Source organism: Neurospora crassa, linkage group V (assembly GCF_000182925.2).
Source record: "Neurospora crassa OR74A linkage group V, whole genome shotgun sequence".
In the NCBI taxonomy this organism is placed as follows: domain Eukaryota; kingdom Fungi; phylum Ascomycota; class Sordariomycetes; order Sordariales; family Sordariaceae; genus Neurospora; species Neurospora crassa.
In genome coordinates, this window is record NC_026505.1 from 4,073,014 (window position 1) to 4,097,467 (window position 24,454).

Sequence of the window (24,454 nt, forward strand, 5' to 3'; positions counted from 1 at the left end):
TTGTCTTCCATCCCATTGTTGCTGAGGTCCCCATTGCTAGTACTGTTCATCTCCCCATCAAACAACTCGAAGCGAACGACGGCCGGCTGCTGTGTCTCGAACACGCTCGACGGCGGCGACGACGACTTCCACCGCGTCCTCGGAATGAGGTAGCCTCGATATCCTTCTCAGCTCCTTGGCCGGACTGAGCCCTTTGACGAAAGAGAGACAGTGAGAGAGAGAGAGGAAGAAAGAAAGAAAGAGAGACAGTCTCGCTGATCTGGGCAATGGTAGAGCCCTCTCGCGCCGTCCTCCCACCCACACCCGCATTGGCTGTCGACGACTTGGACCTAGGCTCGACGTCGAATCGACGACTCGAACCGCAAAGGACAGGATTCCTCAACAGCAGTGGAGAGAACTGAAGCGAACGCACCAACCATCTGAATCCCAAAAGAGTGGAACAAACACCATTATCACCACCGTCCACCGCACCACGACAAAGCGCCATAATATTCCGTACCGCCGCCCTTAACGCCTACACGCACGCTGCCCTGCTGCTGCACGCCGCACGCTGCACGCCGGCCAAGAAAAGGTACTAAAACTCTGAAGCAGACAGACCGCCTCGCGATCCTGTCGCCGGTCTGCCGGTCTCGCCTTGCCTTGCCTTGTCCCCCCCGTCAGCACTCAGCACTCAGCCCTTTCCTAGCACGAGCAAGAGGCTCCGTCCCGTTCCCTGTTGTGGTCGCGGTTGCCGTATGCCGTATACCGCGGCCCTGTCGTCCTGACGTCTCCGCTCATTGAGGCCCGCCTCGCGCTGCGTGACTCCATAACCACCGGCCACACGGCTCCATTCCCTCCATGAACAATAGGGAGCGGCACGTTCCCGCTGGCCCCAGAGGGGAAACCCAGTCACCCACCAGGTTGTTCCCGTTCTTGTCCTCATCTTCCCAAGTGCTACTCTCTTTTGCATCGCGCCCAGTGGTGGCTCCCGCCGCAAGTTCCTTCCGTGTTTTTGATCCAGGCCAGCTAACATTGGCTCGTCTTTTCTGCACAGGCGCAAGGAAAACTCCAGTCCCTTCAAAATTAACGCTTTCCGTCGACCTACCGAGGATCCTCCGATGCTGAGCGCCTCCTCGTCCAACAACCATTCATTGTTCTCCTTTGGCAGCCGGAATGGTAACGAAGACGGATCATCGACAAATACAGCATTCGAATTCTTGCCCTCGGTGAGCTTCGACGATCTTCAGAGCAGCCTCGAGTTGGCCCACTACTCAACACCACCTGGTCAAAATTCTTCACCCGAAAGCATGGGGAGCCATTCCGACATTTCCATCAATGCCACCGGCGCGAGAGTCGCGGTCCAGCAGCCGGCCCCGACGCGGACCGCCAGAAGCGGGTCAATTTTGAGAAGACCCAGTATAACCAATGGCACAAGTAGACAGGCAGGCTTAGGAACAACAGCATCCAACACTTCGGGTGTTACGACTCCTACCGCTCCGGCCGCCATCCGCACCCGTCGTCCGAACCACTACCCCCCAGTTTCAAGTACGAACAATACGATGAAAGCTCCCAGGCGGTCGGCTGGATCTGACGTGCTCGGTAACTCGGATGCGGAGGCACGAAGACGAAGGCCAAGTGTCGCCTCACTCGGGGAGCGAAATGGAACAGAGCCGGTTCGCACGTCAGTGTCCGTAGACGGAGGGCCCCGTCCCATGCCCGAGTCAACGCGAACTTCCAAGGCGAGATCTGTGCAACCACCGCCCCGGGGCAGCGATGGTGCTACACTAGCCCACGACTTGAGCGCCCTTAGCTTGGGTTCCGGTAGCTCACCTGTGACATTTCCACGCTCCCCGAAGACTGCGGTCAAGGCGCCAGTTCCATCCTCGACCAAGAGGATATCTGTTATGCCTGGTGTTCCTCATACTTCACATGCAACAGGCTTAGGTGCCAGGACGGTCAGCCCGACGGATACGAAATTGATGAAGCGGATGTCCCATAACCAACCCTCCCAAGCGCCAGCTCCAGTGCCAACAGCTCCGATGCCATTAGCTACATCACGTCCTTCGTCTCGTTCTCCATCCATGTTGCCGCGCAAGATCCCAACGCCAGCTTCCTCTCGGACTACCCCGGACGTGAGCATCAGAAAATCCTACAGCTCGGGTCTTTCGGCTGCGTCAGCAAATAGCTATAATACCGTACGATCATCGACTGGCTCTATGCAACCGCGTGTCCCGCAAAGCGGCAACACTAGGCTACCTGCTCCCAAGGGTGTGCCTCCGCAGAATACGGCGAACGGCGAGGAAGAGGAAGAGGTCCCCCCAGTTCCAGCAATACCAAAGCTGTACGACTCGCCCGGGGAACTGTCGTTTTTGGACAAGCGCAAGTCCAATAGAGCATTTGATACGAGTAGCATCAATAGCACTTCTACAGGGAGCGTATCTGGGGCACAGCTGACTGACCCACCGCCTGCTAAGCTGCACCGCAAACCGAGCCAACGAAAGTCCGTACACACTTCGACTGTGGATAAGAAGTCCTCTTCCGCAAACTCAAAGAAAAACCTGCAGCCTCTTCGTCTGCCCCCTCTTGCTCTAGGACCGTTGAGCACTACAACTGCTGCCAAAATTGCGGCGCTTCAGGAGCAGAATGCATCAGACAGGAGTCTTTCTCCTCCTCCTGGCAGGCAGATTGCAAAGACGCCGTCGACGCCCATGACCGCGTCAAGAAGCGCCTACTTCACCACAACACGAAATGAGGATAAGCCTACAGTGCAGCATCTCAGGAGTACAAGCACAATTAATCGAGGAAAGGGCGGTAGTATGGACTCCTACAGCTCAAACGAGTCAATGGGGGGAGTGGTGTCGAATGTGATGCCACAGTCAGGGATGTCGCCATATATTTTGTCTTCTGCGGTAAAGGGGGGGAATCAGGAGTCGACATACTCCAATCGACCAAAAACAGGGGATCCCGATGCATCTGTTCCAACCCAGAAACCCTCTGGACCGCGAGCCCCGAAGCCTGCTGCCGCAAAGTCATCAACCGCGAAATCACCCCCACCTCCCACTGACCCGGAAGAGCCACCGACTCCATCGTCAATTGGCACCTCTATCAGACGGAAATTGAGTCTATCATGGAAACGAAGTGCATCCAAGAACGGCAACAATCGGCCTGAAAAGGTGGATTCAAGCAGTGTCAGACATGATTCTATGCCACCCCCAAGGATCCCGATATCGGCAACTTTGGGTAGCATGCCTTCAACCACGAAAGCCCCAAGCCCGACGCCTTCATCAAAATCGAATGGAACCGGGACATACTTGGAGTCTAGGAGACGGAAGAGCTCAGCCTCGAGCCTCAATGCCATTGTTGCAGGGGACCGTCATCGTGGCGAGGCGGCGGCAGGCAAGAAGGAATCTAGTCTAGACACGGTGGCAGAGCGATCGATTCATACGTATAGCTCGGCGCAAAAGATTCTCAAGCCGAAGAGTTCAGGTGCGACTCTGAGCCAACCCCGTGACGTCTGGACGGCCGATCTCGACAAGGATGATATGGTGGCCGAGGAAGAGATGAAGAAACTCGGGTCGCGGCGTAAGGAAACGGAAATGGCGGCTCGGACGCTCGATGCCTTGCGCAAGCGTGCAACTGCCAAGGAACGCGTTGGTCCTCAGGAAGCCCTCAGGATTGCCGTTCTAAACATTTACGAACGCGGCGAAATTGTGGATTACAAGGACGTCTACTTCTGCGGTACTCAGAATGCGGCCAAGGTCGTTGGTAACGTTCAATCGGACCTTCCCAACTTTGGGTACGATGATGAGCGAGGAGACTACTCGATTATTATCGGCGATCATCTTGCATACAGATATGAAATCATTGATGTTCTTGGAAAGGGTAGCTTCGGGCAGGTTGTTCGATGCATCGATCATAAGACTGGCGTCCTTGTGGCCGTCAAAATCATCCGAAACAAGAAGCGGTTCCACCAGCAGGCTCTTGTGGAAGTCAATATCCTGCAGAAGCTTCGCGAATGGGTAAGTTTCTTGTCGAAGATTCATCCTAACCTTACTTCTTTGTTCGCTAACAAGTAAATTTCCAGGACCCCAAGAATAAGCACAGCATGGTGAATTTCACCCACAGCTTCTATTTCCGTGGGCATCTCTGCATTTCCACCGAATTACTTGATATGAATCTTTACGAGTTTATCAAGTCCAACGCTTTCCGGGGCTTCTCTCTCAAGTTGATTCGGCGGTTCACTAAACAAATGCTCAGCTCACTGCTTCTGCTCAAGCAGCACAAGGTTATTCATTGCGACTTGAAGCCAGAAAACATCCTTCTGCGACACCCTCTACACTCGGAGATCAAGGTCATTGATTTTGGTTCCAGCTGTTTCGAAAACGAGAAGGTTTATACTTACATTCAGTCACGCTTTTACCGATCCCCCGAGGTTATCCTGGGTATGACCTATGGCCTTCCCATTGATATGTGGTCGCTGGGCTGCATTCTGGCGGAACTCTTCACTGGAGTTCCCATTTTCCCTGGCGAGAACGAGCAGGAACAGCTGGCATGCATCATGGAAGTATTCGGGCCTCCGGAGAAGCACCTCATTGAAAAGTCAACACGCAAGAAACTCTTCTTCGATAGCTCTGGCAAGCCGCGTCTTACCGTCTCCTCGAAGGGCCGCCGCCGCCGCCCCTCTTCCAAGACCTTGCAGCAGGTTCTCAAGTGCGATGATCAACCATTCTTGGATTTCATTGCTCGATGCCTCAGGTGGGATCCGGATAGAAGAATGAAGCCCGAAGAAGCCGTACGACATGAGTTCATCACCGGACAAAAGACTCCGCCCTCGTCTTCCATGCCAGTGCCACGCCTTGCATCGACGCGGGAATCATCCCCAAGCAAGCGTGTACAGAATCTGAACGGAGGACCTCGCCCGCTGCCGGAGCCGCCGGCCGCCGCTGTCACCACCAGAACCTCACTACGGTCAGGAGTTGTCAGTTCTGGTATGCCTCAGGGTCCTTTAAAACCCACTCTTGCTAGTGGTATGTTGCCTTCCTCCCGTAAGGTCTCTGGCGTGACGGCTTCGGCTAGTGGGGCAACGTCTGGCGTGAAAAGAGCAAGTGGAGGTACAACTGGCTCAACAGCTGGCGGTTTCAACTCCGGAAATGTTGGTTCCAATGGGAGCAGTCTACCGCGAGCGGCGATTCGTACCACGAGTGCCCGGCAGCAACAGCAACAAGATCTCGCAGCCGCAGGGGCCACAGCAGCCATGATGAGCCGCAGGGCCTAGGAGGAACGATGGGCTAGAAGGGTTCGACTGGGTATAGGAAAGACATGGGCGCCGGAAATGGCGAATGTTATGATGAAGCGAGAAGTGTTGGGTGCTTATCAAAAAGTCTCATACGGGTGAGAGAGGGGTGACGGTCACGGTTTGGGAATTTTTATAGTTTCCGGGTAGGGGATGCTAAGTGTCGAACGATACGGTACGAACGAACAAACGAACGAACAGACGAAAGCGAGCATGGCGTCGAACCTGATTTCTTTCTTTTTCGAATTTTTTTTTTTTTTTTTTTCCAAATGAGTTGTCAGCCTCTTTTTCGAAAGGTGCAGTCATTGTTTTTCTTCTCGTTTGCTTCTTTCTCCTCCTGTGCATCGTGCATCATCATCATCACCATCATCGTTTGTCATCATTGTCATCATCGTCAACATCATCATCATAGTACGGTTGGTGTCTGCATGGGGATAAAAAGTAAAGACGTGTGTGTCCATCATATCATTCGTTTTATGTGTGTATAACTTACTTCACCCTCTCTTCACGGCGTTACAATTGTGGTTCTGTATTGGAGGTGTGGTTCAGAAAGAAGGTATAGAGGTGTCTATAAATTTTTGGTTGATAAAGGGGGCTTGTTGGGAATGTGATGACTGAACGGTGGATATATCGAAGCGGCTCTAGCTCCGCGGGAAAGAGGAAAGAGATGAGAAACTGGTGCAGTGATGACGAGGTCTAGAAGAAGAGATAATCACAAGTCATCATTCATTCAATATCTCATCCTTCCTCAAATTGATTCGCAATGTTCACATCTGCTCGGTGTTCACTTTAACACTCGCCATTCAAGCATGACCACCTTTTTCTTTCACCTTTCCATACACGCATGTAACATGGGCATGCAGGTAATAGAGTATGTGTATACGGAAAGTTACATTCGCCTTTGCGCGTCACTGCCTGTATATCATGCCCAGTCAAAACAATTCGCTCTTGTTGATATAGATACATACAGTATACTATAGTTGTCCTCGCTGTCGTTAAAGCCACCTTGATCCATCTCATCACAACAAACCCTTGACTGTCTCTCTTCAAAAACAAACCCTGGACAATGCTGCAGAGAAGAGTCAGACTCAACCACCTTCCCTCAGAGGAATACAGACATAGGTGTTCAGGGTGCCATTCCAATCAACAACGTTGAAGCATTTGTGGTGCCAAAGTGAAGTGGTTAGTAGCCGAGGTAGTCTCGTCTTCTCAGCCACTGCGTTGCCGGCCGGACAGTCCGGTAGAAAGTAGTAATGATTCTGAAAATGACGGCAAGCCACCAGGTGAACATTGTGACAGTGTTGCCCAAGAGTGGTGGTGGCGTGGATAGTGGTACGGCTGCCATACACAAACCACGTCTGCACATTCATACGTAGATTGTATGTACCTATTTTTTGTCCCATTGCGTGGTCTGGTCTGCGGCGGCATGCAGAGTCACAAAGAACTTGAGGTAGGTACATATTTACTTGACATACGTACACGACCGAGATTGACGACACAGGCCCACAGACTGCCTAGGTAGGTACGGAGATGAGATGGGAAAGGGAAGGTAAAGAGAAAGGGCACGATTGCGGCACTGTGACGGCTAACGCAGTGGGCACTTGATAAAGGGCCGATATGGTGGGTTAAGAAGTTTAATCTGATGGAGAGAGAGGTAAGAGTGGGAGTCACAGACATTCCGTCTCTTCGATCGACTTTGGTAACAGGGCTTATATTGGGTACGAAGACATAGAGGAGGAAATATTACTGGTTAAAGCGGATCGGCCCGTTGGTCCTCGAGGAAACGCCCGTTCGTCTGAGTAGAGTCTGTGATTCTGGTCCCCTTGGGGATGCATGGAGTTGGTTAGACGTAGATATCAAGAGGATTGTGAATTGATGGCTGAGATGGGTAAGTATTTAGTCACGCCCATGTCAAATAAGAGAAGACTGACTCCGTTCGGTGTTCTCCCAGTGCATACATACGTTTCAATTCTCCGATAATCTCATAGCATCGAACAGGCATTTTGTAAGCCTTTACCGGACTAGATCAGCCAGTGAGTAACTCTTGTTCAGTGCAATCTTTTCTAATATAGTGAATGGCGCCTCACTCTTCGCTTCTCCTCCTTCACTCTCTCTAGGCCGTATGTGTGCCCAAATACGCTTTCAGATTGCTTATTCAAGCGTATACCACAGATACGCAACGATGATGTTTGATGATGCCTAGGCCTAGACGAAAGTCGTATTTTATGAAGACTTTGTCTGCTTACTTACACCCAGGCCTTAGAGACATACGACGGCCTGTGATTCCACTCTGAGTAAGTCAAATAGGCACTTGTTCCTCAAAGCAGCCTCACAACCGCTGGACGATCCTGGAAAATGGGGGCCGAGGCAGGACAGGGGCCGAGCGCTGAGTTCGAGTCAGACTTTCGGGGAATGAGTGAGAGCCAAGACTCTCTGAGGCAGAAAGCCATCATGCGTAGTATGTGGAATTCGATGTGTTAGGTGAGGTTTGCGCGGTATGACAATGCCATCAATCGATCATACCATATAGGGTCTTTTTCGCGGAGGGCATTGAATCACCCTTGATATCGACGAACCATTTACGGCTACTTGACGTAGCAGGAAGAGTATTGAGTGATTTTGGGGGACTTCTTGTTGAGTGTCAATTGTATGGCAGACCGTTCGCAATATAGGAATTTATGACGCAGTTATTTTGAGATAAACTGTCAAGGTTCGAGTCGATTGCAGGGCTACAATGCCTGTCTTTGGTTCTTGTTTCCGAGGGCGTCAGCCTTTGAGGATTTCCATCCCAACAAATTGCCAGGAATGAAGAAAGGTATATAGGGGAATGAGGGGGAATGAATTACCTGGAGATGACCAGCGAGCGTTCAGCTTCAGACACCGTCATCAACGGCCGGCGCGTATGCTGGAGTGACTGTCCGGCGGCAATGGTGATAATGGTGATTTTGGGTGTTACTCGGCACAGATAGTGTCGGAGGATGCTGGATAATTCAGCAGTTGTTTCTCACAGAGAAAGGAAGATAGACTTCATGTTGGAGGTCCGTCGTCCATCCCGTTGGAGCCAGGTTCGCAGGTAAAGTGGGGCTCTCCGCCGCATGTGGGGCCCATCCTTCCGGTTCGGGCTCCCGGAGGATAACATGGAGCTTCCGCTTCTGCCTGGAGGAAGCCGGATGGGGGCCGGAACTGGACTGGGGGTATCTTGAAGTTCAATCTTGTGTCCGTGTCGGTGCCATCCGTAGTGCCCCACCGTTCGTCGCTCAGTAGTGTAGAGATAGCGGACAAGGAATAGGATCCAGCCCTTTCGATGACGGCCAATAGTCGACCGACCGTTCACCTTCATACCAACGGTGGACAATCAACGGCATCTCCGTACTGACCCGGATTCTCCTCCAGGGTATTAGATATCGATTCAACAGTTTATTCGTCTTGAACCCGGAATTAGGGGCTGTGACCACAAGACTTGGGAGAAAATGATGTCGGGACCGTGATCCGCAAGATATCTTGACAACTGATTGGTGGCATCTTGTCAGCTGTTTGAGGCGGTGCTTGGACGAATGTGGTTATCCATTTCTGCTCTCAGTGGTTTTAAAATCTCACGGTCAGTCACCGATCACTTGCGAACTCTCTCGGGACCTTTTGACGTCTTTGGACCGTTGATAGAAATCGGATGGGTTGGGCGGGAATCAAAGCGATTGGTTGTCTAGCGAGACATTGTTTGCAAATCCCCACTTGTACATCACAGGTTCTTGGCGCTAGGGTTGTTGGGGACAGAAGGCAGGGGCATCTGTTCCTCTGTCATTTGTCACAAAGATGAGAAACTCACACTAGACATGTATCATAGTCTGCGACATCCTTGATGCACGTCACAAGGCTGAAAAGAGGGAGGGTTGCCTCAGGCTTGGGACGGCCTATGTGGTGATACCTTCACCATGTAAGGCCAAAGACAGGGGGCGGGAATCTGTTCACGGACTTGGCCTAGGTCCTTCTGTTGATGCCCGCAAATGCAGGACAATCCGCATAATGTCAGATGATGGCCCTTCCTGATATTCGTTGACTGAGCCGTTGTATGTATAGCCGTAGGGCTGGTGTTATGCAGGAACAGGAAGGTGAATCGCTGCTGCGGCTTGCGCCGTGCAGTCTGCAGTCTGCAGCAGTTCATGCCATTGTCACGAGCCAGGCACGGTACAGGGTCACCGGTTTCGATTCTTAGTCGACGGAGAGATTCCTCGTAAAGGGTGCCTTATGGTCACGAGTTTCACATTCGGAAGCCACCGGGATCGACTCGGTGTGGAATCCGGGCAACGACAGTCGGGTTGGAGCCGACATGCACCCGGTGAGACGGTGACCAATGGCGGGCGGCTCCGTTACGGTCGAAATCGTGGAAATCGACGGGAAGAGAGACGATAGGGAAGTTGATGAAATCATGTGGAAGGGACCTGCATAGATCTTTCTACGACACACATGTTTCCTACGATGATCTAGTTTGGGAAAAAACGATAGAGGAAATTAGCCCGTGTGTGATTTGGAATTCCAGGAGTGGTAGAAGCGGTTGGTTAGGTAATCTCTGTTGAAGTCCATGTTAGCTGGCCAAGCTGCTCTGGGGTCGTCTTGGGACATGTTAAGCAAGCTGCGCTAACAGAAGCTACAACCACTAATTTATACGAAATTTGACAGCCACGCGCTTTGTGGGAAGTGAGTCCACACTCATCTACATACGTTGCGTCGAATCGCGAGATCGAGAGGCCACGGCAAGCGCTATAATTTCAGACGGGTCCTTTTTACTGTGGCGCTTCGTTCGCCCGTGTCATACTGGTAACTAGTCTGGGAGGGTTAGGTGTGTGTTTTACCACTGTCGGCCACTGATGATGCACCGCATCAGAAGGGACAAGCATTGGCCAGTTATTGGGCGAGATACGGTTCCTCCTTGGCTGCCTGCAGGACATGACAGAAAAAAGTCTACGCCATATTGTGAGGTCCTTCTAGAACTCTGGTGCTATGTTCAGGATCCTGCCTATGGGAAAATGCTCATTGTTGAACCCGGTTAACGGGCAGCCAAGTCAACCTTGCTGTTGCGGATGAAGGGCTCAATATGTTTCAGAGTCCGTCCTAGATGCAGTCATACCGACCTGGACGGAAGATCATGACTCCCCGTAGGTAAGCGCCGGAGGTTGTAGGGCAAGGAGTGGAGACTGGTCGAAACGGGTTCATCATGTATACTTAGGTTCATGGGTGTAGATCAGGATTCTGGAGCAAGTGTGGGTGAAGGCTATCTCGCGGTGATCTGGGGAAGGTGTTTTCAACGTCTTGATGTCGTTAAGGATCCCCAAAGAAACGATTGGTTGGTGCGACGTACCGTACCCAATGATGCGGTTGAGATGGCCCGTTGAGTTGGCCCGATCCCACGCCGGGGCGCCGGGTGGCGGCCAATGCTCCCGGACCCATGCCGAGCCTGCCCTACCGATGGTTGGCCGCCGTCTGGCGTCAGCATAGAGGCCGCCATGGTGGTACATACTGGTAGCGCTCCCCATGTTGTTCCTGATTACTGCATCCGCTAAATCGGGACCTGTCAGACTGTAGGAAGTGTAGTTAGTGTCTGATTAAGCACTTGTCGAAAATGTGCCGAGGCCTCAACTGTTACGGTACCAAACATGCCGTTTCAGCGCCAGATACCCATCTTTACCATGGCCAAAGTTTATATGCGACCATGATGGCCGTTTCCCCAGCTTTTGGCGCTTGTTTCAAGAGACACGCCCGTTTTACGATGGCCTGTGTAGAATTTCACTTTTCTCCGAGATCCGCAGGGGATCAAGATGTGGTTGCCCCAGTGTCACCACTCAATGCGACCTTCACCACATGTGTGGGCGAGGACCCCACCACGCTTCCTGTCTTCCGGTCCCCGGTTGCATTGTAGTCTCTTGATACCAAAGATCGTGTGTGTAACCCATCAGTCTATCTGGCTGTAACGGGGAACTTTCCTATGACTGGTGGTGCAAAATAGTCTGCTCGGGCAAGTCAGCGTTGCGGGCGGCTCTTGGAGCTAGTATGAGCACCGCTGTGAAAGCTGCATAATGAACACCGTTTCTCGGCTCGTTTTGAGCTCTATTTGATATCAGTGTGTACTACCGCCGTGCTCGGTCCATGTATTTCCCGTTACCTTAACGTCAATCACAAGGTAACTTGCTCTTCAGGCAGGCGAATTAACCTCTTCACGTTGACTCCAATGACCGCCGGAGCCCATCTGAACAAAGATGGCATTCCCCAGCATGCCGCCCACCCTTTTACCCTTAGAAGAGGAATTGAAATAATCCGGCCGGGCAAATACCCAAGGAACATCCAGTGGATGTATTGAACACCTTACCTTAGTAAAGAGTCATCAAGAGCGTTTCAGACCTTGGACCCATCCCGTGCCGTCCGAATGATACGGCGTCTTCTTGCTAGTAACACTCGGAGCCTTGGACCTCGGGGCATTCTGGCATGGCACCGGCGTTACCTTCGAGATCGGGAATAGAGTTTCCCAAGAAACGGTCGTGCTCTTTCTGCACAACCTACCGGTTGTTGTCCGACCGAGGTATCGAAGTCTGACTACCAGACTTCTATCGCAGCCGCGTTCCTGCGTCTGTTTCTCGCAAAGAATCATCTTTCTGGGGCCCTGGATTACAGGGTCAAATGTCAGCCTCAGCCCACTGTCAACTGGGCCAGGGACCCTCCCTCTGGTGCCGTTTCTCTGGCTCACTGTCGACGTGATGACAAGATGTCTACCGATTACCGAGATCTGGGCGCAAAATGACCAAACAGAACGGGTACACCTTCGAACGTGATGCTGGGGTTGACGTCAACGTAAGCCTGGAGTGGTATAAGTTGACCAGTCCATTCTCGTGGTGCGTGACAGCCGCGGTAAAATTGGGTAAGATTTACCTGCGCTAGAGGTGAGAATACTAACAAGACGCAGCAGATCGAGGTATCATAGGCGGTAATCCGCAAACCAAGCTATGTAAGTGGTGGGTTTTAGTGGTTGTGACCTCTGACCTGACCTCAGGCTTTCCGTACGATATGTATGTACCTACCTACCTACCTTGTGGAAGAAATGTTAGTCATACCGGCTCGGTGATATAGACAAGAGTTTCCTAATTTTCGGCGATAATGCTCAATTGAGCCGTATGTTGCTTCGGTCCTCTGAGGTACAAACCTATGTCTTTGTCAGTACCTGGACCGTTTGGATATGGATGTGTCCTTCCTTTCGTGCCGTCGCAGGTTCGCAAAACCCAAAAGTGCAAGTCCGTCGGGAGGACACCGTACAGTAACCGCTCCACGAGCACCCGAAGAGGGAAGGAAGGCCGGACCCCACTACGGCATACTAGTGTACCTCTGGTGTATCATAATAGACCGAGCCGTTGTTAGTAGTGCAACTAACCGTTAAAAGGTTACTATGAAAGCTTAGCTTTTAGGCACCTGTAATCGTACACTAGGGTCCGGTGAAGCTACCGTTTCCCTGGCCAGTCGTGAGCGGCTGCAGGTGCGATTTAGGTTCCAGCCTCTGAGGCAGGCCTTTTCTTGGAACGGCCTGGAGGTGTTGCCGCAGTGCCCTGTGGTCTTTTTTGGGCGACAGTCCCTTGATAACACTGTGGAGGTATGTGTGTAGAACCCTGCCTTACAGGGCACCTTACTTGCTGTCCCCTGTCCGCTCGTTGTTACAGTAGGTACCTAAATTACAGGCGGGTATGTGTTAGATACAGAACTAGGTTCTGCGGAAACGGTTTCCAACCCCTTGTCCGTAATCAATGCAACCTCGATCCCGGCGTAGTAGTTCTTCGACTTCTTTCTCATTCTCATTGGCACTCTCTCCGTCTGTTCCTGCTTCAATATTCAAACACCACCACTTTCCGTCTGCGGCTGCGCCTTCGACGCTCCTGATCTGAATTCAGAGATCTAATGCCTGCCTGTGCCCTCTTCCAGCTCTGAGGTACACTTTACCTTCATTCACACTAGCTTCGACCTTCGACACCGCGCCGCCCGTCATGTACGAGCCAGGTACGGAGATGGAGCCCAGGTGCAAGGTACCCTACCCCCAACCCGGTGCCGTTGTCATCTCAGCTTGTCACCAAGTAGACGACCAAGTGCCGTCTGGGTGAGAGCCTTCCACACTCCCGTAGTCTTCCCGGTGGTCTCTGGCGTCATTGCTGCCTTCACGCCGCATATGGCTCCCCAGTCACTTCTCCATCCAGTACCGTTGACATGTAGAAGGTACTCTACAAACCATGCCAGGCTGCCAAAACATCAGGTGTTATAAAGCCGCCGAAATACCCTCCTCCATGATGTTGGTTGGCATGTTCGATATCAAACACTGTTTCGTTCTATCGTCAGTCAAGGCCTCACTTTCTTAATCAACAGTCGCTTCCACTCTACTGCTTTCCTCAAGTCTGCCTCTTGTCTCTCAGTTATAGACTCCTTGCCTCACGGTATCTCGCCTAGTCGGAGCTTCTTGATCTCCAACTCTCCCGGTTTCGGCTCATACTCCCCGGTATATACGTTTACGTCTCTTACTACAACAACTACTTTGTCTCTGCCAACCAACCGACTATCCACTATCTCGGCCGCGGCCCTGACAACCCACTCCCAACATCTATCAACCACAACAAAGGTCGAAAAACATTGAAAAAAAGATTAGCAACCATGTGCTATCAGGTGGTCGAGCTTTACGCGGTGTGCAAGTGCCTCTACTATCAGCACGCTGTTGATCGGTGCGCGGCATATGGGCAACCCGGCCATTATCCTCACAAGAAGGAGGTTTTGGTAGGACACTCTTGCGGTATTCACTCGCGCCGTAGCGGACATTCCTACGGCGCATCACACTACTCGGACTCTGGCTACTCGTCAAGCCACTCACCCAAATCCTCCTCCCGTGGCCACTATCGATGAAGGATCGTGTCTCTGACATTGGGTTGCTGCTGTCCACTGCATCCAGCGGGGCTCAAACGCTTCGACTTTGTGGACTGGGTTTCGTACATCTTCTCATTTGGAGGTGGATCAGCTGGTTTACCGTCTCAGCTCTCTCTTCTCTTCCGGGTTCATCGTAGTCCGAGGTCTCTACCGGCGCCAAAAGACACAATGGTGACTCCTTGATTGTCATAAGATCGACCACCCGAACTTGTCACTTGGAAGGATGCAGCCTGGTCCCAAAATTCCAGCAGTCTATTGTCGGAGACCTAAAAACAGGGCCTATGGCTCGCTCAGCCAGTGAACTCACTCCCACCGGAGGATGGGACAGGCTTTTCTAGGAATCTCTAGTACGACACGGTAGCGCCTCCTCAGATGAGGAACCACGTCGAAGACTCTCTTTAATTCTGTCACTCGATTTGAATAGCCTTGCGGGATTTGGGAAGGCATAGCGCGGGCGGTGGCTTCAGCATGTCGATACAGCGGGCATAACGATAAACTGTACAACAACACACGACATCTTCAAACGACGGAACGGTTTACCTTGAGCTTCAGTTTGCTCATGTTTCCTTTCATTTACACTTCTTGTTTCACAGGTCTCGATACCCCCAGAGACTAGGGTAGCATGGTGCGATGCATACGTGGTACGATACCAGGCGTTACGGAAAGTCAACTTTTGGTTCTGGTGTTGGAAAAGGGGTTCAGGTTTGCGTTCTCGGTTCAAATTTCTGTACTACATTTTTCCTTTCTTCAATCTTCTTTTGTTTTTCATTGCAGTTTTCTTCCAGTACAGCCACTACACATTGTACTAGCAGTGTCCCAATTTCATTTTCGTCCTCATCTCTGCGCTGGAAGTAGGGAGGGGATACAATTGGACAGGTCAAGGGACGGGAATATGGTTAATGGAAGAGCACTGTGTGCTTCATAGCCACGTTGCTCATGGCAAACGGCCCGTCGATGGATTTCCTTTTCCCCGGTCACGATATTTCAAGCTTGTCTGGTACTAGGCTTGGCTGCTTCTGGCAGGTTCCTATGGGGAGCGTTTTGGTGTTACCTGGTCAGAAGCATGACAACAACTTCAGATTATGGACATACCCATGTCACTACCTATTCATAGCAATTTGATACATTCAAAGGACCGAAAGCACTCGGAGCCTTCACATCACGATGCCGCAAGTGGTTGAAGTTTGAAAATAGCGACAGTAGAAAGTTGTGTCCCAATATGGTATTCACAGCTTGGCTGATGTTTATTCTCTGTTTACTGTGCCGTAAACATGACCCCTGCAAGTAGTCTGGCTGTTTCTCGAGTAATTCTACTTTTGGAATCCGCCAGAGATTATCGCTGGGACTATGGAAGTTGCATATCTAGCGATTAGTCTACATATGATAGCCATCATCTTGACGGTCATTGCTGGGAGTGCACGATGGTAACCGGAGAGCTTGTCGGGCCAAGACAATCAACTGCGAGACGGTCCTTGCGCGCTTAGGCGCTTAATGTGAGGTCGCACGATGTCATGTACACTACATACAGGCAGCCGTCATTCGGTATGCGGATAGTCGACTTGGTGTCTCGGTTGAACCATAATGATGGATGGGAGTTACAAAGCTTGTGGCTTATACCGTCCCGACCTCGCCTGCTTGAGCTACGAGGTCCACTCTAAAATCAGTCCCGCCAGTTACTAGGTTCCGTTAAGCCTCCCGTTCAGCGGGGCTCACGACTGCCAAGGAGAATTTTTGAGTCCGTTCCTGGGATGCCAAGCTTTTTCATGGGTTGCGTTGAGGAGAGTGGAGACTGTCGATCTGCTGTAAATACCCCTCCTGTTGAGCTTGTGTTCTAATTGGGCCAAAGTGGGCGCTTCCAACCCTTTTTCTGGAATCTGGGGGTCCCGAATTGGATGATGTGATGCTGCGGGCGGGACACCCGACCGATACCCGGTCAACACCACAATACAAGCGACCACACCATCTCCGTTCCCCAGCGTGAACACACTTCAATTTTCTCACGTTGGCATGCTCTGCATGTTCCTGACCCCCAAGCTTGAGAATCCATACTTCAATACCACACAACACCACCCTGTCAAACTGCCCTTTTGTCATCTTTTTGGAATGCGTGGCAGCCACATGGTTGCCATGTGCACCCATTTCAGATCCCATTGATCTGGATGTTACCATGACTGCACCACCGCACCGGTCTTACTAATGGTTGGTGACAAACGCCGTCTTTGACATGCCTTTCACGGGACGCCGGATTATCGTATGTCGCTGGCACCATCTCAAGCTTAGTAATTTACACGATTGAAATCCAGCTTCGTCTTCAGCCTCACCTCGCTGGGAGTTCAGGAGATCGCCAACTTTACCCCAAACCTCAACAGGCAGGAGCCCGCCAACCAAGCAGGCAGTGATATTTCGCGCACTTCAGTTACATTGCAGCAGTCATCTGAACAAAATTTCGGCAAAACTTCCCACTCGGTCACTACTCGAGGCAATTGCGCCTCCGTGATATCTGCCCGCAGACGGGGGTTATCCAGAGGCTCCCATAATGTGCCTTGCAAACTGGAACTCGAGTCTCCGTATCACATCGAACATGCCAGATTGATTTGTAGGCGGCCATCTCAAGTTAGCCTTACTTCCAGGTCCCTTCCTACTGTACGTCACATAACGATCAATATCAGGCCGATGTACTGTACCCTTGTTGCATGAGGTTGTCTGAACCGGTCGTCCGTTTCAAAGGGACACAAAGGAGGTCACCAACTACAAGTTTTACGGCATTCCATATCATCCCGAAATTCACCGCCGAGCGTACAAAAGATGCAAGAACTTCTGAAAAATCCGACTGCCAATCAGAGTGGCTCATAGCGGGGATATTAATCAACTACAAAGTACCTACTCACAGTCCGGTGCTGAAACACATGGCCCGTATGGATGTAGTGGATCTTGCATGGGGGCTTTTCAATTGCTTCCAGATACCACCGTGATCAGGTACCTGCTTTAGTGCCGTCCCAAGAAGCATCTGAAGCAAGTCGGATGTCCCGCTGCCTCTTTTACCTCCCGGGGTTGATCACATAACGGTATCGCCAACTTCCCCGTCCGGGATTACTATGCACCCTCGATGCCTTTCTAGCATGCGCCTACAACGGTCGCAAATGGCGTGCCTGACGGTCAAGTCGAGTCAACCTTACCGTCCCGATTTGTCATACGCGACGACGGACCGTTGCTTGTGTCAGTGAAACCATACCTACCTATCCTACCTCCCTACCTAGCCTCATGACGTACCTACCAAATCTGATGCGGATATATGTACTGTATGGTACATATGCGGCTCAAGTTCGAGGGTCGTCAATTGTTGGCTCGCCTTACCCTCGTTTCCCGGCTGCCTGATTGGGGGTTGCGATTCAGCTCTGATCAGCTCGGCCTTGGCAAGCTGCTTTTCGCCTGTTGGGATTCGAGGGAGCTGGATAACCTAGTGGCTGGGTGGTGGTTAGTTACAATAGTCTTTGGTACATTTCGCTTGGTTTGCTTTACCAAAGATGCCTGCCTGTGACAGTATTGAAATTACTTCGACTAAAGACATGATGTCGGGGGCGGCTTTGATTTCGCTGAGCCACCTTACCTACCTCTATACAAAACATCAAGTCCTGAAATCAAATTCTTCATTACTTATTCTAGTCAGATTCCAGTGTATATTTCTTACTGCCTTCAATCATTCCTAGCCTTCTATCATTCTGCACTCTTATAGTTATATCTTTATTCTGCTGCCTGCAAGTAACCAATCCGCAGTCGATCTGCAAAACAACAGGCAATGCACCATGCAAGAATTTTAAAAACGGAATTTGAAACTAGGCTGAGGATCTTTCAGCTGTCACAGAACCGCTCGACACGAAGCGTGGTGCATCGAGGAAGTGGATGACTATCTTGTCATGAGACAATGCTTTGATAAAATTAGGTAGAGCACTATATATGCCTTACAGTAATCATCAACATTTCGATCCCCTGGGCCTCGTACATCGCAGCGATCAAGCTTTCTACTTAGCTTCCCCATCCCGGGTCCCCAAGACGGAGAAGCTTGAAACTTTTTAGAATCGGCGTCGGGAAATAGTTACGGGAAAGTCGCAAATCGCAAATCATCACAAGCGCGCAAAATGTCTGACTTGCCTGCAAGTGTTGCTTACACACTCGTCCTGCCAACACCACACAGCCGCGCTTATCGCGGTACCAAGTTTTAGTGAATATGGTATGGCCAATGTTGCAAGGTCGCACACGCATACATTATATTAGAAGAAGAAGTTTAGGTTTAACAAAACGAAAGCCGAGTTCATGTTGGTACCCGTGTACTTACTGGAACCGAACCGTTACGGTAACAGTGATCGACGGTAACAGTAACGGTGCAGTGTCGGCAACGATGCCGGTAGTATGACGTGCCTTGAATGCAAGGTTATATGCTTTATTCAAACTTACTTGATACGTCTTTAATGAAGCGATCACCGCCGCTGTAACGCCTATGGTATCGTGTAGACTGAAGAACCATGTATCGTGGGGGTATAGTATGATTAAGTTGATTGGTATCTATTGTTCGATTTGGGCACAGCTAGTAATCATGGTTAGTATTGTTTGACGACTTTCAATGATTTCATCCAACTCGGCTTTGGAGTACCCGATTGTGCATGGGCCTTTAGAGACGTGGTGGTATATACTAAATGTAGAGAAAGTGCTTGATAGACTTGAGATATCTGCCATAGGTTGGTTCCCTGTCTCTTGTCTCAGTCCGGTAGGTTACGAAAATTACCAGTTCAATGAGAACTAAACTCAATGAATTTTCATAACGCTGTCAGCAAGGCAAGGTCCAGGTATGTGCTTATTAGGTGGGAGCACGGGAAATAAGAGACTCCGTACTCTTTGAGAACGTACTTCGAACGTACTTCGAAGTTTGCTAGTAGCTAGGTAGAGAGTGGAACCTTGGTCATCACTCAGTAAGTAACGTGGTAAATCAGCCAAACTCACAGCGTTGGATGATAATTTCATCAGTGTTATACAAGAAGGTAAGCGTTAGTGATGCTGAATGAACTTTTTCGACTCTACAACATCCGCTGACAGACAAATTGACCACGTCTATCGTGTTATCAAGATGCCATAGAATACTTTGGACACAGAATAGCAAAAATATACCTAACACTGTTATGTCCGTGTCGAGGAAACTGTTGAGATAAAAATGTAAACACTTTGGGAGGGAATGTCGAGAACGGGAAATGTTGGGACAAAGCTCCCAGGAAAAAAAGGAAAAAGAATTTCAAATGGTCATTCGTGCGACGTGGGCCTGATTCGAACAGACGCTCCCGAAGGAACAAGATTTCTAGTCTTGCGCATTAGACCACTCTGCCACCACGCCTAGTGATTATAGTTGAACAGAGGTTCGAAACTGTAGTTTATCAACCGGCTGGATGTTTGCTGAAGATTGAACAGGATAGGATTCGAGTTTGCGTGGGCAGCATGGTACTGATCCGATCCATTCGAGCGTTCCTGTGCCGGACGGGAAGAGAAAGAAAGAAGTTGATGACGCGATCACGAACGTTCAGACTAGGGCTTGGCTGCCGAGTCAAAATTTGAGTACACGATCCATAATCACGCATCAACGGTCGTCTGAGGCATAGGTAGATTAGTTGGCGGGGTTGCGCGGCGGCCGCGGGGAAGGATTTGAGCTGAGGTAAGAAGAGCAAATCGTTCGCAGCAAGAGATATGATGAGACGCGTCAAGCGGGAACCACAAGCTGAAGCCAAGTGGTAGAAGTCGTGACCCCACAACGAATCACCCCCCACAACGGATCATGTAGCTTCATCACCAGGAACCAGATGACATTGAAAACTGGCCACTTTTACAGTGATTTTGATACTTTAAAATGCCATAATTTTATTCTTGATGCTCTTGAATGGCATGGAGTGCTGATTCAACTGCTCTCCCTAACTCTTATAGTAGTCTCGTTACTATTATTACCGTAGCAACCCTTCTACGCTTAGGGGCTTGCTTTAAAGCTTCACAAACTTGAATAATCTCCTCAATGCATACAAATCTACCGTTACCCCCTTCTTTAACCTTCCTTTTACCCTTAGGTTTTATTAAGTCTAATTGAGTCTGTAAATATTGAATCTAGTGGTCTTTTGCAGCGAATTCAGTATTCTTCATATCGAGGGCCTTGGCTACCTTAGTATAAACTATTCTAATATTATAGTTAATAGTAGTTAATTTGCTATAAATACTACCTAATATATCCTTAAATTTCTAGAGAGTTTTGAAAGTATAATTGGCTTTAAATATTTCGTCCCTGGGTAGCGTTTTAAATAGTAATAGTTGGATTAGTAAAGTATCGTTATTAAGTATAGCCTCGGGGTTATTAAGGATAATAAATTTATTTATTAGCTATATCCTAGTCTTTTTAAACCCTAATTTAAAGTTTTTAGAACTTACGCCTAATCGTAAAACTTCCTAATAATATTAGAGAAATTATTGTTTATTAACTAGTATAGATACTAGAAAGCTAGCGAAATCCTTAGTTAGATCTCTAAAGTATAATTTTATTACTATAAAGACTAAATAGTCGAGTAATTGGGTTTTATAAGAAGTATAGGGAAGTAAAAAGAGTAATTAAATATTATATTAAAAAGCCTTAAAGAGGAAGTCGTTAAATAAATAATTAGTATACTTATTGAGGATTAAAAGACGCTAATTATCATTGGATAGCTTTATTTCTAGTAAATAAACCTCCTTCAACTACTATTGATACCGGAATGGTATCGCTGGCGTCATCACATGTCAGATCACCTGACTGGATGGCCCAGCCGCTCGGTCGGGTTCAATTGAATGAACCACTCCTGCGGGAGCCCACCCACGCATGTGGGTCTGTAGATTAGATAAGGCTTGCGTGCCTTAAGGTCAATCGACTGCACGCAAGCTTCCTGCTCTGGATTCTTTTCGAGATCATCACTTTACACATATTCAATCAGACACATATTATTGTCACAACGTTCAAATACCCTCTCAACGGTATTAACTATAGTACAATCTTTAAATTACTCTATCTACTTGGGGTACTATTATACTTCTAACTCTTAAGTTTATTATTTATATTATTAGGGAATTATTAACCTTAAAGGTTTATATTAGAAAAAATAACAACGGGGATCAACCGCTTACCCTTAGTAATTCTAAACTCAATAATAGTTACCTAAATTGTTATATTAGTCGTTATTAAGTATACCTTTTTTATTAGGATAGTTTTAAGTACTTTACTATTCTTAAATTCCAATTTTTAAAAACTATATTTATTTATATTCAATATATTAGCTAGGATAATACCCTTATTACAAATTTAAATTTCTAGAAGGTCGAAGAACTTTATAAAAGCTTCCTAGGTAGAGCCTCTAATTCTTGCTAATTCGAGGGGGTTCGAAAGTTTAGTTTTAATAGAAGGATTCCTTATTAGGAACCGATTTATCTATTGGGCGCCTAATTTATTATTATTACTACCTTTTTTTAATATCGATATTATAAAGTTAGTAATTTAACGACGGTTGGGAGTACAGCCAACCTTCTCCTTATTCAATATCTATTTGCAAATAAACCCCTCCTATATTAGTAATAGCCATTGCATTAGGATTTTAGCGTTGCGTTTAGATACAGTACCTCGTATACGCTTACTTAAAGTAGATTGAGCAATACCGTATTACTTCGATACAGCTCGTTGGAATAGACTATTATTAATAGCTTTAATAGCATTGTTAATAAGCTACTCTCTTACTAAATCCATTACGACCGGTTTGAGTGCGATCGGCGTTAATTTAATAAAGTTATAATTGTTAGTAGATTGAGGGTATTATTATTGTTATTGGGAAAACACAATACGGGACGCAATCCGTTGTGGGGGGTGATCAATTGTGGGGTCACGATGTCTAGAGACTCGAATTGACGCCGCAGTTGGAAAAGATGTTTCAAGAATTGGAAGAGTTTGAAAGAGCGAAAAGGGATGAGGAAGGTGGTACGTTAATATTCGGTTGATCGGCGCATGCAGAAGAGATCGAGGGTGGGCTCGGTGGACACAGCGCAACATCCGCTGCCCGCGTGGTGACATCATCAACCATGCATTGACAGATGTAGGGAGTTTGGCAACGCGAGACAAGATACAATTTACACTTTCCTAGTTTCAAGAGGGCCATCGTAGCAGAATCCTGAGTGTGGAAAAACTGTTCATCGCATCGCGAGATTTTAGTAGGAGACATAGTCGAGTTCTACGCAGCTCCAATCCGCGGATTTGCAGAACAGTAAGCATTGCTCAGAATGCGGGAATAGACTCAGAGCTTGTCAAACTTAACAATCATTAGGCGTGGTGGCAGAGTGGTCTAATGCGCAAGACTAGAAATCTTGTTCCTTCGGGAGCGTCTGTTCGAATCAGGCCCACGTCGCACGAATGACCATTTCTAACTTTCTTTATATTTTTTTATATTTCATATATATCGATACGCGTTTGATATTCAATCTTCATCCTTTTTTCTAATCGCGGAAAAGGATCGCTACCAGCCCTTCTTCTTCTGTTTTTTTCTTTCTTTTTTTTCTTCACAAAGTTGATGAAGTCGTGGTATGACACTCCCCAATGGGTCAGTGACAACAACATTCCTTCCACTTGTTATTATCCACAAGATTCAAGTTCTTGCCAAGTTTCAATGCCATTGCATTCAAACCAGTCTGATTCAATTACATTAGACACTGGTGTAACTACCAAGGAAGCTACGAATAGGTACATGTTCTGATATAATGGAATGTGGTCAAGGTCATATAAGTGATGCCTGTTATGATAAAAGACGACGCTGATGATGGCTGCCTCAAAATCTTCAGTCAAGTCTATGCCTAAAGCCAAGCTGCCCTCGCAGTCTATAACCAAGCAGATCGGGGCTGCCTTGTTCTCCAAATACTAACGTTCGCGACTTTCCATGTGGATGGGAGGAACCTGTGGGAAAGCACGCCCAGCGGCCGGTCTTTGCTTGCAACTGTACCTGAATGGGATTCAACTCCAAATATCCCGTGAACTTTTTAGAGATGTATGGTGCATCACGACATAGGCCGGAGTATACACCCTACGGTGCAATAATAATTATCAGGGCAACCTGTCAAGATGAAACTTGCCATGGTCTTACCGACAGTGGCGTGGCTTCGCTTCCTCCTTCCAGTTACTGTATCGTTAGCTATAGCAGCAAATACCCATCTACTCAGACCAACATGGTGTTGAAACGTCCTTCGCATCAGAACTAGACCTTACAAACATCGGCGAACACCCGGCATGCAAAAAACCGCTGATTCTCTCTTACACACAACAGAAGTGTTGACGTGCCCAGTTCGAACAAAAGGTTGGATGTGCTAGCCATCAACGATATTTTGATGTGACAGAGCTCGGAGCAGACAAAACCGGCACCAGTGACTCCCCATGACTCTTCGACGAGTATATCCGCTGTGGATTCCTAGCATACCACACCTTCCTTGCTCCGATATGAACCCTACCACAGCAACAAGTCATCCCAGCCTGACGCAAAGAAATAGTTTATGGCCGATCCGGCAAAACTGTAGCAAAAATCATCAAATATTCCTACGTGCCTCGGGGAACCTACCGTATCGCCAAACTCATATAGCTTCTCGCGTGGACCTCTCTCTCATCGATGACGCCCTGGAACCTCCCACCTTGCTCGCCAACCCGTCGCTGGGCATTGATCTGGTGATCGATGCGCATGAAGACCCCTAAAAAAAGGAAGGAGAGAGGGCGGTGAATAGCCTTTACATGGCGGTGTGCAACTTCAAGATCCAAACCACGACGGTGAACAATGATACGGGCGCGAGGGCGATGGATTTGGTCGGTGAATTAGGGGTGTAGCCTTGTGAACGTCCAGTTTGTGATGCTTAGGGGGTCGAAATACACTGGGCTGACGATGGAAAGGTGTGGTGGGCATTGTAAAGTAGCTCCCGCCGTGCGTCGGCTTTTCGTGCCTGTGAACAGGATGGCTAACGCTGTAGACTCTGGCCAGAACAGCATGTGATGGAAAGGGAACAATCCTCACGGGGATTTTGCGTTTGGAAACGAGCGGAGAAGCTCCTTTATGAATACGTCTGTAGTATCTAAGGTTGTTAGCGCAGACCCATGAGTTTTTATGCCAAACACTGGATTCGCAAGGGCGAATACTAAAGTCTGTTCTCGTGTTTATGCTACATATGGGGCTT

At 48.9% G+C, this 24,454-nt stretch overlaps 4 protein-coding genes and 2 non-coding genes across 7 annotated transcripts; 4 read left to right on the forward strand and 2 right to left on the reverse strand.

Moving 5' to 3' along the window:
• stk-46 (serine/threonine protein kinase-46) lies at positions 1-5,859 on the forward strand. Of its 2 annotated transcripts, none has more exons than XM_011396382.1 (3): positions 1-571; positions 1,034-3,998; positions 4,064-5,859. In XM_011396382.1, exons 2-3 carry the CDS (start codon positions 1,098-1,100, stop codon positions 5,252-5,254), a joined length of 4,092 nt encoding a protein of 1,363 aa, XP_011394684.1. In that variant the 5' UTR covers positions 1-571; positions 1,034-1,097; the 3' UTR covers positions 5,255-5,859. The 2 variants fall into 2 exon arrangements, with proteins under 2 accessions (XP_011394684.1, XP_011394685.1); XM_011396383.1 differs by having other exon boundaries at positions 1-899; positions 4,064-5,732.
• A 4,620-nt stretch (positions 5,860-10,479) lies between these two features.
• Positions 10,480-10,800, reverse strand: NCU06640 (hypothetical protein; the record flags this gene model as incomplete). The annotated part of the gene is made up of 2 exons (XM_955780.1): positions 10,480-10,553; positions 10,626-10,800. 2 exons carry the CDS (start codon positions 10,798-10,800, stop codon positions 10,480-10,482), a joined length of 249 nt encoding a protein of 82 aa, XP_960873.1.
• A 1,255-nt stretch (positions 10,801-12,055) lies between these two features.
• On the forward strand, positions 12,056-13,401 carry NCU17004 (hypothetical protein; the record flags this gene model as incomplete). The annotated part of the gene is made up of 4 exons (XM_011396535.1): positions 12,056-12,109; positions 12,240-12,263; positions 12,711-12,903; positions 13,226-13,401. 4 exons carry the CDS (start codon positions 12,056-12,058, stop codon positions 13,399-13,401), a joined length of 447 nt encoding a protein of 148 aa, XP_011394837.1.
• A 541-nt stretch (positions 13,402-13,942) lies between these two features.
• Positions 13,943-14,188, forward strand: NCU06641 (hypothetical protein; the record flags this gene model as incomplete). Its single annotated transcript, XM_011396384.1, has 1 exon — positions 13,943-14,188. One exon carries the CDS (start codon positions 13,943-13,945, stop codon positions 14,186-14,188), a length of 246 nt encoding a protein of 81 aa, XP_011394686.1.
• Positions 14,189-19,507: 5,319 nt separating this feature from the next.
• NCU15117 lies at positions 19,508-19,589 on the reverse strand. The gene has a single exon. It is a non-coding gene; the product is annotated as a tRNA-Ser (tRNA).
• Positions 19,590-22,571: 2,982 nt separating this feature from the next.
• NCU15118 lies at positions 22,572-22,653 on the forward strand. Its single transcript has one exon. It is a non-coding gene; the product is annotated as a tRNA-Ser (tRNA).
• Positions 22,654-24,454: the final 1,801 nt, after the last annotated feature.

Coding starts and splice junctions, on each gene's coding strand:
- stk-46 (XM_011396383.1), top strand. CDS start 838: ATGAACAATAGGGAGCGGCACGTTCCCGCTGGCCCCAGAGGGGAAACC. Junction 900..1,033: donor GAAACCCAGTCACCCACCAG/GTTGTTCCCGTT, acceptor TTTTCTGCACAG/GCGCAAGGAAAACTCCAGTC. Junction 3,999..4,063: donor TGCAGAAGCTTCGCGAATGG/GTAAGTTTCTTG, acceptor GTAAATTTCCAG/GACCCCAAGAATAAGCACAG.